The 17,634-nt window shown below is 47.9% G+C and overlaps 1 protein-coding gene across 16 annotated transcripts in view; it reads right to left on the minus strand.

The window, feature by feature from the left end:
- Positions 1 to 17,634, minus strand: part of SGSM2 (small G protein signaling modulator 2) — an 81,189-nt gene that overhangs the window by 31,962 nt on the left and 31,593 nt on the right. For 6 of the 16 annotated variants that reach the window (XM_083714369.1, XM_083714382.1, XM_083714372.1 and 3 more), the window contains exons 3-6: positions 7,147 to 7,309; positions 5,023 to 5,187; positions 2,692 to 2,759; positions 1,645 to 1,790 (exon numbers count right to left, since the gene is read on the minus strand). In XM_083714369.1, coding sequence (XP_083570495.1) covers positions 1,645 to 1,790; positions 2,692 to 2,759; positions 5,023 to 5,187; positions 7,147 to 7,309 — 542 coding nt within the window. Of the gene's footprint in view, positions 1 to 1,644; positions 1,791 to 2,691; positions 2,760 to 5,022; positions 5,188 to 6,022; positions 6,095 to 7,146; positions 7,310 to 17,634 lie in introns of all 16 variants that reach the window. The other 10 variants (XM_083714376.1, XM_083714379.1, XM_083714367.1 and 7 more) reach the window with 4 other exon arrangements.

The following is a 17,634-nucleotide window of genomic DNA, read 5'->3' on the forward strand; positions in this document are numbered from 1 at the left end:
TTGAGATAGGTGGCCTCACATTAATTATATTTTCATTGTTAAGTTGTGGTTATTCTTTGGCCCAGAGTTTCCCAAGCTTGGGTCTCCTGTTGGTTTTTGGACTACAACTCCCATCATCCCTTGCTAGCAGGGATGATGGGAACTGTAGTCCAAAAACAGCTGAGGACCCAAGTTTGAGAAACTCTGCCCTAACCCAAATGGAGTTTTGAAGGGCACGATCTCCTCATATCGATCCGCATTTGCTGCCACAACTTTTTTTGGGCGGGGAGCACAGCAAGGAACGAGACTCAAGCAATCGCCTGATCCTGTTCCCGTGGTCATGCTGGTTCAATGGGCAATGGTGATACAAGCCACCAAAGAGAAGTGCCCTTTTCTGGGATGGGGGAAAGCTTCGCTCCATATTAGATTTCCGAAAGAGGAACAGCGCCGCATTTCGCAGCAAGGCCGCCATCTGAATTCCTCAGAAGGAAATCCTACTGATTTTGATGGGCTTCACTGTCCAAGGAAGAGCATTCAGAAGTCCAGTTATATTTTAATGTTCAGTTTTATGCTTCTGGAAGAAGGAGGAGGAGGAGGAGGAGGAGGAGGAGGAGGAGGAGGAGGAGAATAGCATACCACCCATCTGATTTGGTTACACCAGCAATTCTGGGCAGCTTCCAACAAATATAAAAGCATAATAAAACATCAAACATTAAAAAATTTCCCTATACATGCAAAAAGTGACTTTCTTTCAAGTAAGCCCAATACTTGCAGAGGGGGGAGTTTTGTTGTGGGGGGAGAGAATCCCTTGTTGCATAGAAGCACGGCTTATGAATGAGGGCACAACAATCCTCCTGCAGGAATTGGACTGGGGACGGCCCCTTGGATCACTTTCAGTTCTATGAAAATATATATATACATATACATACATATATATATATATATTGCAGGTTGATATATACATACATATATATATATATATATATACATATATATTGCAGGTTGATCCCTATATGGAACAGCTGCACATTCCTCAGAGTCCCTTCCAGTTCTACAATTCAATGATTCTATAGTATTTCCAGTCTGAGGGGTGGGTGCCCCCTAAGGAGTCCCATCGGTGGAAGCCCTGCACAAGAACCTTTGTTTCCCACTCCCACCCCACCCCACTCTCCTCCCTCTGTGCCTCCCCTGCACCCCAAAACCAGCTCAGGGGGGCTCAGGCAAAACCCCAGAACACTGCCCAGGGGGAGGTTGTTCTGTCTGGCAAGCTGAAAAGCTCACACGGAAAGCACGTTCAACGTAGCACAAAGCTGAATTCCTTCCAATGCTTCCATACTGCATTTCAAGCGCACCCTCCCCAGATAATTCTGAGAACCGTAGTTTGCCCCCCCCCCCGTACCCACAGAAATCCAGTTCCCAGAGCCCTTAACAAACTACACTTCCAAGGATTCGTGGGGTAGAGCTGTGCTTCAGTAGTGCCCTAAACATACAGTGGGCAAGCAGCCTAAATGGGTTATAACCATGTTGGCCACACCCTTCCAGATATTCTGGACTTCAGCTCCCATCATCTGGCTGGGCCTGATGGAAGCTATAGCCCCAAAACATCTGAAGGGCCATGGGATGGAAAAGGCTGCGCTGCCGCATCAGGGAGAAAAAAGGACCCACTCCTAACGCTGGCCGTTTGGACGGAGAGTCTTGCCGGCCGTGGGCTCCGTGGATGCGATGCCGTTGGACCAGTTCGTCGGCCGAGGGGTCTGTCCAGAAGTGGTCGGCTGTTTTCAGCTTGGTGTATTCCAGGGCACAGGGTCCAACTGAGAACAGACCAGAGAGAGAGAGAGAGAGAATGGAATTGGGAAACTCCTTTTGTCTTCTCAGGGGTGGAAGAAAGCCAGTAGCTTCTCCTCAGCTAAAGAGATCTAAGCCAGTGATGGGGGCTCCAGATGTTGTGGGACTCCCAACGCCCATCATCCTTGACTACTGGGCCATACTGGCTTTGGCTGGTGGGATCTGGAGTACAAAGAGGTCCGGAGGACCTCATCCCTGGTCTAAAGGAACAGGCAAATAAATTGTTTCCCAGGTTATCTCAAATTTGGGTACTGCTTGATTTCCACTGGCAGAAGAGCAACATCTTTACTTTTCGCTCAGGGAAACTCTTCAGGGTGGCAGGAGCTTCTCGGTGGTGGCCCTCAGATTACACAACTAATTGCCTGTGGATGTCTGCCAAATCCAGCAACTTGGCCCTTGGCAAAACAGGATTTAAATACCTATCAGCCTTTATATCAGGGACAGCTAATAGTGGTGCCCTTCAGCTCCTGTGGACTACAACTCCCAGCATCCCTAACCACTGGCCATGTTGCCTGGGGCTGATGGGAGTTGGAGTCCAACGATGTCTAGAGAGTCACAGGTTCCCCAGACCCAGCTCCATAGAACATATAACCCACTCCTCTTTTACCAGAAAAGGAAAATTGGGATTTTTAAATTGTTGATGCTGATGCCAAAAGCTCAGCTGTGCCTCAGATAGAGCCCATCGCTTCACGAAACCTCCTCTCCCTTCCTCTCCCCGAATCCTTGCTCCTTCCTTTGGTGCAATAGCATCACGTTTCTTGACTCACGTTCATCATCTGTGCAAACGCCTTTTTGGCGAACCACATGGGGACTGTCAAAACAGCGTTCTTCCAAAGCACACAGAAATAACATTTGAAAGATGCTCACCCAACAGGCAAGCCAAGATGGGCCCACAGACCGGATCTGCCAGCAGAGCTTCTCTCTCGTAATATTTGCTGGAAGAGAGCAACCACACAAAACGACTGGCGATAAAATAACATTTACCTTTCAATGAAAAAAAGGAGCACGCGCGTTAATGAAGTTTGCCGTGCGGAGGAGAGAGAGGCTCTTCCAGTTATTATTATTTAAACACAGGCCATGTTTTGAAAGGAGCGAAGCTGGAAACAAAAAAAGCAGGGCTGGCTTTCTTACACAGGGGCCCCTGCCTTATATACCCTGGCAAAGCATTTGCTCCTTGAGCCTAGGGTTGCCTGCTCAGACTGGCAGCCGTTCTCCAGGCCAGAGTGGAGGCTGGTGCCTTATGGCAAATGGGAGGTCTGCCCCACCAACCTCAGTCTGCCCTCATACTTCTTAGCTCAGCTGCTTAGAGCAGGCAAAGGCAACCTCAGCCCTCTGGATGTTTTGGGACTACAATTCCCATCATCCCTGACCACTGGGCCTGTTAGCTAAGGATCATGGGAGTTGTAGACCCAAAATATCTGGTGGGCCGAGGTTGCCTATGCCTGGCTTAGAGCGTGGGTGCTGATAATGCCAAGGCTGCAGGCTCTATCCCTGCATATTCTTGTATCGCAGGTGGTTGGACCTGACGAACCTCAGGGTCCCTTCCGTCTAAAAGGTAAAGTGACCCCTGACCATTAGGTCCAGTTGTGGCCGACTCTGGGGTTGCGGCGCTCATCTCGCTCTATGGGCTGAGGGAGCCGGCGTACAGCTTCTGGGTCATGTGGCCAGCATGACTAAGCCTCTTCTGGTGAACCAGAGCAGCGCACGGAAACGCCGTTTACCTTCCCGCCGGAGTGGTACCTATTTATCTACTTGCACTTTGATGTGCTTTTAAACTGCTAGGTTGGCAGGAGCAGGGACCGAGCAATGGGAGCTCACCCCGTCGCGGGGATTCGAACCGCTGACCTTCTGATCGGCAAGCCCTAGGCTCTGTGGTTAAACCCACAGCGCCACCCGTGTCCCCCCTTCCGTCTACAATTCTACATCCCTCTGATTCTATGGTGGGAATGGTGGCATTTCACCACTAGAGGGAACAGGAGTCCTCACTCTTTCCCCTAAGAGTGCTGATGTCATTCCCACCGCCCAGGAATATTTTCCTGGTTTAAGAAAAGAAGAAGCCGTGGGCTGCCTTTGCAACTCGGTGGCCTGTCTTGGCTGCTGCCCATAAGGCAATTTTTTACAAAAATGAAAGAGGCAGCATCAGCATTTGTTCGTACGGATTTGGGGGCACAGCACACAGGAGCCTCTCTTTAAGGCATATTGCTAACATGGAAAGGGAACTGGCGCAATGGAAGCCAGCTGCTCTGCGTCGACCGGTGAGAAGGAAAGCATCGTCTCTAGTTCCAGGTGTGCTGCTATTGATACTCAAAGATTATGCCCAATGCCAGAATAAAAGAAGTGTTTAAAAAATCTAATCTAAAAAGAAACAGGAGCAAAGAGAAGAGAAGCAAGATGGAAAAAAGAAACAAAAGAAAGGAAAATAAAATATAGATATAGATAGATAGATAGATAGATATAGATAGATAGATAGATGATATAGATAGATAGATAGATAGATAGATGATAGATAGATAGATAGATAGATGATAGATAGATAGATAGATAGATAGATAGATAGATAGATAGATAGATAGATAGATAGAGATAGATAGATGATAGATAGATAGATGATAGATATAGATAGATGATAGATGATAGATAGATAGATAGATAGATAGATAGATAGATGATAGACAGATGATGGATAGATAGAGATAGATATATAGATATAGATATGATAGATAGATAGATAGATAGATAGATAGATAGATAGATAGATAGATATAGATAGATATAGATATATAACAGACAGATGATGGATAGATAGAGATAGATAGATACAGATTAGATAGATGAGAAAGAAAGAAAGAAAGAAAGAAAGAAAGAAAGAAAGACTCAGTCGAGTTGTGATTTTAATTTGTTTTAACTGTTTTTAACATTGCTTTTCAAATTAATATGGTCCATTCTGGAGTCTTAGGGTAAAAGATGGGCAATAAATCAAAATTATTACTAATGATGAGAGAGCCTCCATTCATTGCTCTGCCCACTAGTGGCACATGGCCTCTGAAACGTTGCCCAGAAAGGAATGCAGCCCTCAGGCTGAAAAAGGTCCCCCCCCCCCAGCCATTGATAGCTTTTTTATAACGACAGCATGCGCCACTCGTGGCTCTCTTCCCTTTTGGAAAACAAAACAAAGCCAAGCTCCGGCACGTCCCTTACCTGCAGTTGTCCACCACGTACTGCACAATCTTGTCCAGCACCCTTTCGATCAGAGCGGTGCGAACCCAGATGTGCTTGACGGCTTGTGGAGTCAGGACAGGGGCTTTGCTCGTGGTGGACGCCTGCCTCTTGAGGGATTCCTGGCCAGCCGGCTGACTTCTCCTGCTAAAGAGAAATAAAGAAAGCCCAAAAACTCTCAAAAAAGAGAGAGTTTAAAAGCTTCATCGCAAACACGGTTTAATTTGTCTGGAGAGGGACTGACAACTCTGTGCCCGCCCCAAATGCAAGGCCTGCATTCCCTCAAGGGGTCACTTCTGGGGGAAGAGCACCTATAAATGGCTGGTAGCCATTGACAGCCTTGTCCCTGATTTCGTCTAATCACCTTCAGAAGTCCTCCAAGCTGGTGGCCATCCCCGCCTGCTGTGGCAGTGAGTTCCACAGTTTATGCGCTCCATAAACGTCCTTCGCTCTGCCCTGAATTGTCCGACATTTGGCTCCATTGGATATCTCCCTGTTCTAGCATTAGGAAGGTGTTTGAACCACACTTGTGATGTTGTTATGTTCACCTTGTGCTCGTGCGTTGACTGGAGCTACCATTTCCAAACCAGAAGGCCTAATTGGTCTGTTTTAGAAAGAGTGTCAAAGCAACAGCTGATAGGAGAACATGCTAGCAGTAAAACAAGCCTTACTGACATTAGTAAACTAGTTTAAACCGGAGAGGATGGATGTGGGGGGGGGGCGGCAATGAGGAGGAGAAAAATAATCCATCAGAAACATTTTTCCTCCCTCCTTCAATCTGCCGGACTATGGGGAAAGAAAATAAAAACCCTTATTTGTCTAGCTCAGCCTTTGGCAATATGGTGCATGCTCTGGACTACAACTCCCAGCAGTCCCTGGGAGCTGGGGCTGATGGGAGTTGTAGTCCTAAACATCCAGAAGGCACCAGATTGCTGTAGGCTGGACTACCCCACCTTATTCTCACTTGACATAAACTAGTAACCTGAGGAGAGAAAGAGGCGCTGGCTGATAGCTGAAACTCCTCACTATATTCTCCAGCTTTCTTAAAGGTGACCTGAAAAGGGAAAAAAGAAAGATGGATTCTTTTGAGGGTGGGTGTTTGTGTATGAGCGTGCACATGGGCACACTTGCACTTTTGGGGGTCATGCCTTTGGGGTCTGGGCTAACACAGACAAAACAGTCAGCACCTAGAACAGTGTGTTCCCAGGGAATTCTGGGTTAAACCGGAACAAGTCTCAGAGGAGAAGGGGTGCGAGAGACATCGGCTCCCCGTGTTAAAACCCGAGCGACTGTACTCATTTTGTGACCCTATTTTATAGTTTTCTTTTTTCACCTTTTGATTTCTGTCTGCTGTTACGAGTTGTTCTCTCCATTTTATATACGTTATAAAATGTTTGTTTGTTTGTTTTTAAAATAAACACTCCCCCTCCCCTTTCAGCACTGATTTAATATCTGCTGCATAGCCATCATGGAACCTTTTCACATCACCACATGGGCTATTTAAATATAAACTTGTTCAAAATGTGGCAGCACAGCTGAAGCAAATATTTAAACAGGGCAAGGAATAAAAGGACCCGAAAAACCTGTCTGAGATGACCTCTTAAGAGTGCAAGTAAGGTCTCTCTTAGCCTTGCAATATGTGCCTGGAGCCAGTCTGTTAAAATGTGTCCCTGCAAATTGGCATCAAGGCCGGGGGCGGAGGCATGAGAGTGCTGGGATCCTTGGCCGCTGTGCAAGGATACCGCCCCCCCAACATAGCTGTCAACGTTCCCTTTTTTTGCAGGAAATTCCCTTATTCCAGTTCCGTTTCCCGCTCCTTTCCTGGATTGTTAGATATCCCGTAAACTGTCCCCGGGACAAGTGAGGCTGCTGATCCCTTATTTTCGAGGCTGCTGAGCCCTTATTTTCAAATCTGAAAGTTGACAGCTATGCCCCCCGATGCCAGCCCTTTGCAGTGTGCAGAAATCAACACGCTCCAGTCTTTCAGCTGAAAACACTGCAGATCTAACTCCGGGACTGGGCAGGGGGATGGGCGGGCAAACTCTGCAAAACAAGGTTTCGTCACTGAGCTGCGGACTCCCTTCAGAGGCGGACCTTAACCCTCACCTGCCTTCTACCTGCTGCAGCAGCTCCTGGGCTTTCCTGCACACGTCGCTGGCAACGTCATACGTCTTGCCGACCTTGGTGAAGAGGGCGGCGATCTTGTCGGTCCGCAGGAAGCCGGCTGCCCGTCTCTTGAGCATGTGCAGAAGGCAAGCTTCCACCACCCCTGGGAGGAGAGAAGAAGGCAAGAGTGTCAAGGAGCAAACCCCACTCCGCTGCAGAGTTCTGTGGTCTCAGAGCAAAGACAGGCTCCTGTTTAACAATAGGAGCAAAAGGACGATGTAGTTCTGGTGTGGTGTCCCCGGAAGCTCAGGGTGGATGGACTCAGTGGTCCATCAACCATAGCCAGCTATAAAATAAGAGCCTGGATGGCGAAGACTACAAGGCTACAAGATGGAGCTTCAGGGGGAGGAGCCAATTGCTTAACTGCATCCCATCCTAAGCTATGACCTGGGATGAGCTGGGCATACAAATGAAGAACTACCTCTGACTACCATCAGGCTCCTGTCGCAAAACACAATGACAGTGGCTGTGGTTCAGTGTTAGAAACTCAGATGTATAAGCTAGGTGCCAAATAGCTCCTTAAAGGTAAAGGGACCCCTGACCATTAGGTCCAGTCGTGGCCAACTCTGGGGTTGCCGCGCTCATCTCGTTTTATTGGCCGAGGGAGCCGGTGTGCAAGTTCCGGGTCATGTGGCCAGTATTACTAAGCCGCTTCTGGCGAACCAGAGCAGCGCACGGAAACGCCGTTTACCTTCCCACCAGAGCAGTACCTATTTATCTACTTGCTCTTTGACGTGCTTTCAAACTGCTAGGTTGGCAGGAGCAGGGACTGAGCAATGGGAGCTCACCCCGTCGCAGGGATTGAACCGCTGACCTTCTGATGGGCAAGTCCTAAGCTCTGTGGTTTAACCCACAGACCAAGGTTAAAGTTGCCAAAACAGAATGTCTAGCTGCCATTTTGGGGCAAGACGGCTCTCAAGTCTTATTTTTTCAAATGATGGACTGACTGTGATTGATTCTCAGTTAAACATCTGGCTAGTTCAAGTGGCAACCTAGAGCTAGGTTAAGAACTTTGACAACTTAAAAGAAGAAAAGTCACTTGATCCACAGACATTGGCCTAGTCCGACCTCTTTTTCTTAATGGTGACTGCTGCTGCTCGGGCTGCACAGAAAAAGCATTCTGGGTCCAGAAATTCATTCCCATTGTGCAGACAAAAAAGAACGGACAGAATTCTAAGGGAGAGGGTATTAGTGTGTGAAAACAGTCCAGATCTAAGGATTCCCCCGGCACACACCTCCAGATGGTGGAGATGTCAGGCTGGGAGATCCTGGTACCCAAGCATCTTCACGTGGTCAATAGCCAGGTGCAAAATGTGCCAGGCGCCTGGCTCATTTCAAACACTGCTGTTGCTTGCAAGCAAGGAAGAGCTCTTCATTCCGGCTAAGAGCAGGACAGGCTCAGCAAGGTCCAGAAGTCGAGATTCCAAGGCACACGATCAACAGAAGAGGTTCACAACCAAACAGAAGACGTCCCAATAGTGGCCACACCCCTCCCGCCAAGCTTTTAAAGATGAGGCCTCATGAGCAGGACCCTCTTGCCCAGCTGGCCAGCTGTGTGCCCACATGTATGGCCCACCTGGGCAGGTGCATGAACTGATCCCACCTATGAAGGCAGCGCCTGGTTCTCAGTGACAAGACAGAGCCCTGCCCTTTCTATTTCCTCCTTTCACCCCCTATCTGAAGCTGCCAGGCCAGACCAACGTTGCAGAAGGCACCCATGGCAAAAAGAGATCAGGGATTCAAACGAGTCTGTTTGTGGCCCACGTAAATTTCTAGTGTGCCCATTCCAAAGCATAAAAGGTAAAGGTAAAGGACCATTAGGTCCAGTCATGACCAACTCTGGGGTTGCGGCGCTCATCTCACTTTACTGGCCGAGGGAGCCGGCATACAGCTTCCGGGTCATGTGGCCAGCATGACTAAGCCGCTTCTGGCGAACCAGAGCAGTGCACAGAAATGCCGTTTACCTTCCCACCAGAGCAGTACCTATTTATCTACTTGCTCTTTGATGTGCTTTCAAACTGCTAGGTTGGCAGGAGCAGGGCCTGAGCAACGGGAACTCACCCCGTCGCGGGGATTCGAACCGCCGACCTTCTGATCGGCAAGTTCTAGGCTCTGTGGTTTAACCCACAGAGATACCCCCTCCCTATTTCCTTGTGAGTCTGCCCAAAATCCCTTCCTGGAGCAACAAACATAAAGGGCGCGGCAGACCAGGCGATACAGATTGGGATTCCTGAAGCGAGGGAGGTCAGGACCCCAGCACTGCTTTTGATCACCCGGAAGCAAGAAGCGTTTAACAACTCTGAGGCGCCGATAAAGAAGTCCGAAATGTGCTTGCAAAATTACTGGAGGCTGAATTTAGCTCTTCCCCCCAACCCCCACCTGCCCTTCACGATGAGTTCTCCTGCCGCTTCAGAAGATGCCCACGTATTGAATTCTGTAGTTACCAAATGGACTGAGCCGCATCGCAATCTTGGCGCTTAACACCTACGGAATGTTTCATCCATGATCAACCCCAGTTGATTGGTGATTAAATTCGGAAAGGGAGGAAAGAGGCAGGGAGCACGGACGTCTCAGAGACAGCATCCTCCGCCCCCCTCCCCGGTCGCTCCTCCAACCCCCACAGCCCTCCCAAAGAAAATGATAGCATAAAGCGGATTGCCTCTTTTCCAGATTGATCTGACCACAAGTTCTTGCCTTTGCCTGTGTCAATTACTGGGAGCAACCTCTGGGGAAAGAAACTCTCATTTTGCAGCCTTGAAGAAGAAGAAAAAAGGAGGAGGAGGGTGGGGGAGAAAAGCATTATCCATTGGGAAGATAGGCTTCATTTTGCTTTTTTTTAAAGGAAAAAAGGCTGAACATCTCAGACCCAAACTCGGAACATTCGTAGCACAGCAGTGGAAAAATACCAAGCCTTTGCATTCACACCCAGGCATGGCTGGAGAAAAACCACACACTTCATTGAAACATGTAAGGGGAGTGAGGGAGAGGAAACTCTGCGTCTTTTTTGGGGGGGGGGAATCTTTCTGCGACTTACAGGGCTCCATCGATAAGCACCAAAGGCTCTGAGAAAACGAAGCATGACTCCACAGGCTCTGTTTTCATTCTGCGTTCGTGAAAAATTGTGCTCATGGTTGTATTGGGGTTGGTTATAACACCACTTTCCTTCCTGTTTGCACTTAAAAAGGTTTTGCACCCTGTGTCGTGTCTAATTAGAACGTACCCTGCAGCTTCCTGCTGAAATCCGGTAACTTTTCATACCGCAAAACATTGCGGAGTTTTGTGTTCTGTCCCACTTTTGTTGCGGACTCTCCTTCCTTTGGAGGTTTTTAAGCAGAGGCTGGATGGCCATCTGTTATGGGTGCTTTAAGCTGAGATTCCCTGCGCTGCGGCGGGTTGGACTAGATGGTTCCTTTCCAACAATTCTATGATTCTAGGAAGAGCGCCCCTCCAGATGGCAATAATGGGGAAGACTCACAGGACAAGCGGAATGACGTGCAGACAGGGCAGTGTAAGTCCAGTAGAGATCCACCACTAAGCGACCATTATAGCATCAATGACATGTTACTGAATACACATGCCCCCCTCCCAAAAAAGTCTAGAGAGGTCCTTACACCAGTGGGGAGAACTTCCTGCTTTTCTTACCCTGCCAGTCTCAGCTCCCCAGTCTTAACCATATGGAGCTAACTGGGTTAGATGGGAGGAGGGTCTTTTCGGTGGTGACCTCCACCCACCCACCCACCCCAAATCATGGAATGCTTCCCCAAGTGAGGCCCTCCTGGTGCCGACATTACTGTCCAAATTTACTCCCAGAGATTCAGGCTGCATACACACAACACCTTTAAAGCATGTGGCACCCCTGGACACCTTCTGGCACTGTGGTATGCCTGGGGCAGCACTGAAACATACGATCTGGCCATTCCCTAGAGTGGCACCTTTCTAGATGAAAGTCACCGCCTTGGAAAATCCCTAAAGTGGTCAGATACTCATGTGTCAGAAGCCGGAATCAGGCACAGGTCAGCAATAAAACACTGAGTGAAGTTAACTCTTTATTCAAAGAAAGAAAACAGTGTGGGCCTAGTGATCACAGCAACTCTTCTCAGCAGGGAACTGTCCCAATGAGGCAGTCACGAGGACTGAAAATCCCCGCCTTCCCACTGCTCTCTAACGCTCCTCCTACCCAGTTCCTTCCCAAGCAATCTGAGGCTCCGTTGTCTTGTCTCTCTTTGCTCTGCCCTCTTCATACCTCTGCAGGGTCTGGGAGACCAGAGGGGAAGGGAGCTGGTCACAGCAGGAGGAGGAGAGCTCCTCCTCATCTCTGCCTCTTGACCCTGTCCGCTTCTGCCTCTGATTCTGGACTGCTCTCCGACATAGACTCTTCCTGCTCATGAAAGCAAGAGACTCTTAATCTCAGGGTTGTGGGTTCGAGCAAAAGGTTACCTGCTTTGCAGGAGGGCGGAATAGATGACCCTCGTGGTCCCTCCCAATTCTTAAATTCTATGATTCTAAACCCTGTCACCTCTCCTACTGCTGATATTTCCTCCTTGTAGTCTGTTCCCTCTTCTCCCTCTGACCACTGATCGTCGTCCCACCACCAATCCCCTGGCTCTGAGCCTTCTTCCCTTTGGGGTCCCCCAGCTCGTGTCGCTCACCACTTCTCCTCATCTAGCCAGTCCATGATGCCATGCTATATACGCAGTAATATTTCCAATGCTCTGGGCCTTGACGGAGGGGCAAAGTTAAGTGGATTCTTTATTGGTGGCCAAAAGACTAGTATTGCAATACTGGAGGGAGCATAAATCTTGCTGCAATTCTTATCCACTCTTGCAGCCCATGAAAAGGGTACCTTTAGCGGCCACCAAAAGAGAACAAACACTCGGAACATTTGTGTTCTGTATTTGGAATTGCTGGAGCCAATTCCCTCCCCCTTTTTCTTCTCTCCCTCTCTCCTTCTCGTTTATGACATCGGGTGGGGGGGGGCAGGCAAATACTCAGCTGGGCCAAAGGAGGTTTGCAGTCACCTGATCAGCGGGTTGTCAGGGGCCTGTACGGTGCTTTGCAAGCCCGGACAATACGTCGTTCTCCCATGTTGGGAAAACGAGACGTCTAACATCATGGCAATTGCTTCAGGAACTGTGTTTTCGGTGGGTTTACTTTTCCAGGTCCGCTGAATCAAAACTCTCCCCTGTCCGTACTGCTGACCCGTCTTACGTCGCCGTAAGCTCTCAACCGAGCCTGCCCCTGTCTGAGCATCCTTAAAACACCTTTATTTGCTGCCAGGGAACAGCCAATCTGCATGCATGTTAATTCCGTTTTGGGAACACACACACAAACACACACACGCCCTGCCTGGAGATGGCTTCTGTGTCTGCGAGGCAGGCTCCAGATTGCAGCCAGTGCCTGTGTGGGCGGGAGAGACAGGACATAAGGCTTTTTCACCTTCCGGGCTTCCCACACACAGCCTAGGCACGATTGCTGTCTTTGGCTTCCATCATGAGCTGGGGGCACAGAAGACTATCAGCTCCAACAAAATTACAAGTGGGGAGAAAGCGGGACAGGAAGCTTATCAGCTCAGTAGATTAGAACTGTTGGAAGGGCAATAAAAACTGTATTAAAAAAAAAGATTAATGTATTTTTACATTTTAATAAAGCAACATGAACAACAACAAAAAGAACTGTCGGAAGGGCTGGATCCACGGAGGGAGGTCCCCATGACCCTACAGAGGACCTGCTCGCTCAGCATCCATCCTGATTTGCTTCAGGGTGTTTGCACATCTTCCTGTTGGTCGTTCATTCACCCCACACTTCTCTGTGCCTTTCACTGTCACTTTCCAAACTGCAAAACATCTATTTTGATGGGTGGTTGTTTTCAAGGCACGTCTGTTGCACTGTAGCCCTTTAATCTCCCTTGTAATAACCAACCTTAAGCTCCAGTATGGGCTTGGATCCTTCCCAGAAAGCACCTGACAGTCTGGAGGCGCACGCTGTCACCAACGCAAAGCAGGGTCCAATCCCTGGCATCTCCAAGTAGGGTTGGGAGAGACCTGGAGCCCTGGAGACAGGAGAGTGCTGAGTAGGTTGGAATTCACTCTCAATTAGTAAAAACAGGATCTGCACAGGAGCACAGCAACTCATCTCCAGCAGGTCTTGCCCCCTTGAAATAGTTACTGAGACTGAAGGTCCCCCACCTCCCCACAGCTGCCTAAGTCCCCTCCTCTCCAGGGTTTCCTCCAAGCAATCTGAGACTGCACCTTCATGAAGCTAACTTCTCCTCTGCCCTCTTCATGCCTCTCTTGGTTCTGGGAGACCAGGAGAGTGAGGTGCTTCTCACAGCGGGTGGGGGAGACACCCATGCCTGTTCACCAGCTGGACTCATCTCTTTGGGCCTCCCTCTTCTTCTGCCTCTGAGTCTGGACTGCTCTCTGCCCCAGCCTCTTCCTGCTCACTAAACCCTGTTGCCTCTCCTGTTTCTGTCACCTCCTCCTCCCAGGCTTCTCCCTCTGACCGCTGAACATCATCCTACCACTTGGAGAACTCTGGAGGTAAAAAAAAAAAAAGAAACAGTCACTACTGGGAAAACCATAGCTTTAACTATATGGACCTTTGTTGGCAAGGTGATGTCCTCCTTGTTCACTCCTTATTCACTGCCCATGCCCTTCTGCAGAAGACTCCATTTTTCTGGCACCTCCATCCTGTTCTGGTCATAAGGCTCTTGGTGGCTGCCAGCCCATGGCTATGATCTCCATCCATTGTTGGTGGCACTAATGTTTCTGAATATCACTTGCTGGGAATTGCAGGGAGACAGAGTGCTGTTGTCCTCATGCTCTGCTTGTGGGCTTCCCATTGAAGCATCTGGTTGGCCACTGTAAGATGCTGGACCAGATGAGCCACTGGTCTGCAGGGCTCTGCTCTTAAGGAAAAGCTGGCAAATGTAAAGCCGGCAGTTTAACACTGGAGATCAATCCTGGATTCTCAGTTGGCTGACTTGATTAAGGGGCAAGAAAGGGAAGGGTGTCTGGGAGTATATTACATCCCTGGTCTCAACAGGACCATCTTGCTATCCCAGACTAACTAATGCCGAACATTAAGGAAAGCGAGCGGCCGTGGAATCAGCCTAGAGTCAGCACAACACCCACGGAGACGGGAGAGGGAACTAATGAAATCGTACGTCAGCTGCAAAGCTGCCCGTCGGCTGAGATAGCACCACATGCATCAAAACAGATAAGTGATGCAAAGTAATAAAAACCTAGACTCAGTCAGGAGGGTTCTTCCTCTATAATTTAACTCCAGGTGACAATTATGCAGCAAAGAAGACTTAATTGGACTTTTCCTGCCGCAATCGTGCTTGCTTCTCCCTTATTGCTTCAGGAAATCATTTCAACTACGACAGCCCAGAGCTGGCCTACGGCATGCTTCTGTTTCCTTGCAAGAATATTTCTGAAAAGCATGTCATCACCGCCTTCCCAGAGCCCTGAATCCAGGAGTTCCTAGATCTTGACTCTCTGAACAGAGCTTCCCCTGCCTTTGAAACATGGCCCTTTTGGCACCTTCCATCCTGAGATAATAGCTCAGCATGTTCCAACTGGGAGATACCACATTTTAGGGGTGTGCACTGTCCGCAATATTTTATCCAGACCCTGATTCAGCACTTTGGCAAACAGCCCGCCTTCATCTGAGGAGCATCACAGGCTCTCCTATCAGGATCTGAGTCCGTCACCCCAAAAGCTCCCACATTTGTTATTGGGAAATAATATATATTATATATAATATATATATTTTTCCCTCTTTTGGCAGAAGTAGATGAAAATTGCAGGAATGCTAGCCCCTCCAAGTGGATAAAGTTTGCCAAATTACAGGCAAATAAATCTCGGGTCTTTTGTGCTGGAAACATTTAAAGTTGATTTGGGGTGAAGAAGAACTATCAATCAATCACCTTTATTGGCATAGGGACAATACAAAAATATATGGGTCAAAGCATAAAATTGGCATCTGTTCATAAAAGGTAATGCTTTAAGACAGAACTATGCAGACCTAATGAAGTTTAAAAAGTTTTAAGTGTCTTTTTAGGGGCATTATACAAATGTGATACTAGATGGCAATTCAACTTATTTTTTAAAACGTGTTTTAAAAAAAAAGCATTTTCACAGCATTTTTTAAATATGTGCCTAGATTCCACCCTGGTAAAGATTCCACTTTGTGTCTGACCAGCCTATCAAGCAAAGGACATCAGCCTGGTATTTGGAATATATCCAAATCCAATACACTGATCCTATACACCCCTCAGAGAAGACTGTGATTAAGTAGTTTACAAATTGCTGGAATAAATAAAAATAAAACTACATTGCACTGCCCCCAGTTTTGAAACGTTCCTTCCTTCAGGAGGACAGAGATGGCCACACATTTGTCAGGAGTTCCCTGTTCATATTCTCTATTTCCCCCTCACTTTTGGTGGTTTCTGGGTGGCCCAATTTTGGAGCCTCAAGTCTGTTTCGTTTTATGGTGCTGATTTATAGCTTTATAGTACTGTCTTGTTTATTTGCTTTATAGCACTGCTGCTTATATTCCACTGCACTCTTCATTGCGTTCTCTGATTTGCAATGATGTGACTTATTTATTTTCATGTAAAACTGCACTGGGGTCTCTTGTGACAAAAAAGAAAGAAAGGAGCATACAGGAACATTAAATAAATAAAATTATTTACACAGAGCTAGGAAGACGTAGAGCCCCACCCCACCCCATTATTCTGTTCTGCAGAGGAGCTTATTTGGGAGGAATTTTCCTCCTCATCACAAATACAAAGGTAAGATAACGGGACTTCTGGCTTGTCCGGCTGTCTTCCAGATTTGCAAAATGCTTATCTTAAGAAAGGGATGCCCACCCCTGCTAAGTTTTCCACCACATTCAAGAAGCTGCCATTTCCAAACCCTCTTGGTTTGTTGTTGTTTAGTCGTGTCTGACTCTTCATGACCCCATGGACCAGAGCACGCCAGGCACTCCTGTCTTCCACTGCCTCCCGCAGTTTGGTCAAACTCATGTTGGTAGCTTCGAGAACCCTGTCCAACCATCTCGTCCTCTGTCATTGCCTTCTCCTTGTGCCCTCCATCTTTCCCAACATCAGGGTCTTTTCCAAGGAGTCTTCTCTTCTCATGAGGTGGCCAAAGTATTGGAGCCTGAGCTTCAGGATCTGTCCTTCCATTGAGCACTCAGGGCTGATTTCCTTAAGAATGGATGCGTTTGATCTTCTTGCAGTCCATGGGACTCTCAAGTGTCTCCTCCAGCACCATAATTCAAAAGCATCAATTCTTCGGCGATCAGCCTTCTTTATGGTCCAGCTCTCACTTCCATACATCACTACTGGGAAAATCATAGCTTTAACTATACGGACCTTTGTTGGCAAGGTGATGTCTGTGCTCTTTAAGATGCTGTCTAGGTTTGCCATCGCCTTTCTCCCAAGGAGCAGGTGTCTTTTAATTTCGTGACTGCTGTCACTATCTGCAGTGATCATGGAGCCCAAGAAAGTAAAATCTCTCACTGCCCCATTTCTTCCCCTTCTATTTGCCAGGAGGTGATGGGACCAGTGGCTATTCTTGGTACTTTTGCTTAAAAAGGGCAAACCAGCAGAAATGTTTTTTTTTTCTACAAGGGTGGTGACTCGGGTGTATGGACAATTCTGTTATGTTGTGAGCCACTCCTGCCAATGTTTGCTCTCCCAGAGAGAAAACTAGAGAGTGTGGTACTGCTCATTATTTTCAGGAATGCTTTGTGATCCTCTCCTCCCCGCCCGATTTGTTGCTCTTTTCCTGCAATGTTTTAAAGGCCATTGTTTGACTTCTCAGACCATAGCTGGACCTCAAGACCCTGAGGATAGCGTGGAGGAGAGTAATGCAAACACAGAGGTCTCCAGCTTCAGAAATCAGGCAGCCAGAGGCTCCTAATTGCATTTGTAAGACAGAAAGGGGGGGAAATCTAATTATCTCCCCAGCACAATTTCTCTCTGCCTTCAGTAGAAGATTCACAAAAGCAGCCTCGGCAGACATCAGATCAGCAGACATGCCAACCTTAATCTTCACAGTTAACTCTTATGTAACTGCATCATATATATAGCTTCCTATATACATAGAAATGTAAGGCTGTCGTCGCGCTGCCCCCATTGGAGGATTTGTAGTACCACATCACAATCCAGGATTTGCATCAAGATAAACCCAACGGGCCAGTAAAACTGAACTTAGTAGTTCTGCATGGGGTGGGAAGGGGAAGCTCTAGGGGTCAATACCGAGATCACAGGGGGTTGGTAAGCAAAATGAGCAGGGGCACAGCTGTGTGTGTCTATGTGTCTGTGTGTTTCTACAGGTAATCTTTATAGGTTTGCCAGGAATAGAATTCTCAGCCACCAAAACAGGAATGTTTTTAGATTCTTCCTAAAAATTAATT

The sequence above is a fragment of the Podarcis gaigeae genome (assembly GCF_964106915.1).
Source record: "Podarcis gaigeae genome assembly, chromosome: 15".
In the NCBI taxonomy this organism is placed as follows: domain Eukaryota; kingdom Metazoa; phylum Chordata; class Lepidosauria; order Squamata; family Lacertidae; genus Podarcis; species Podarcis gaigeae.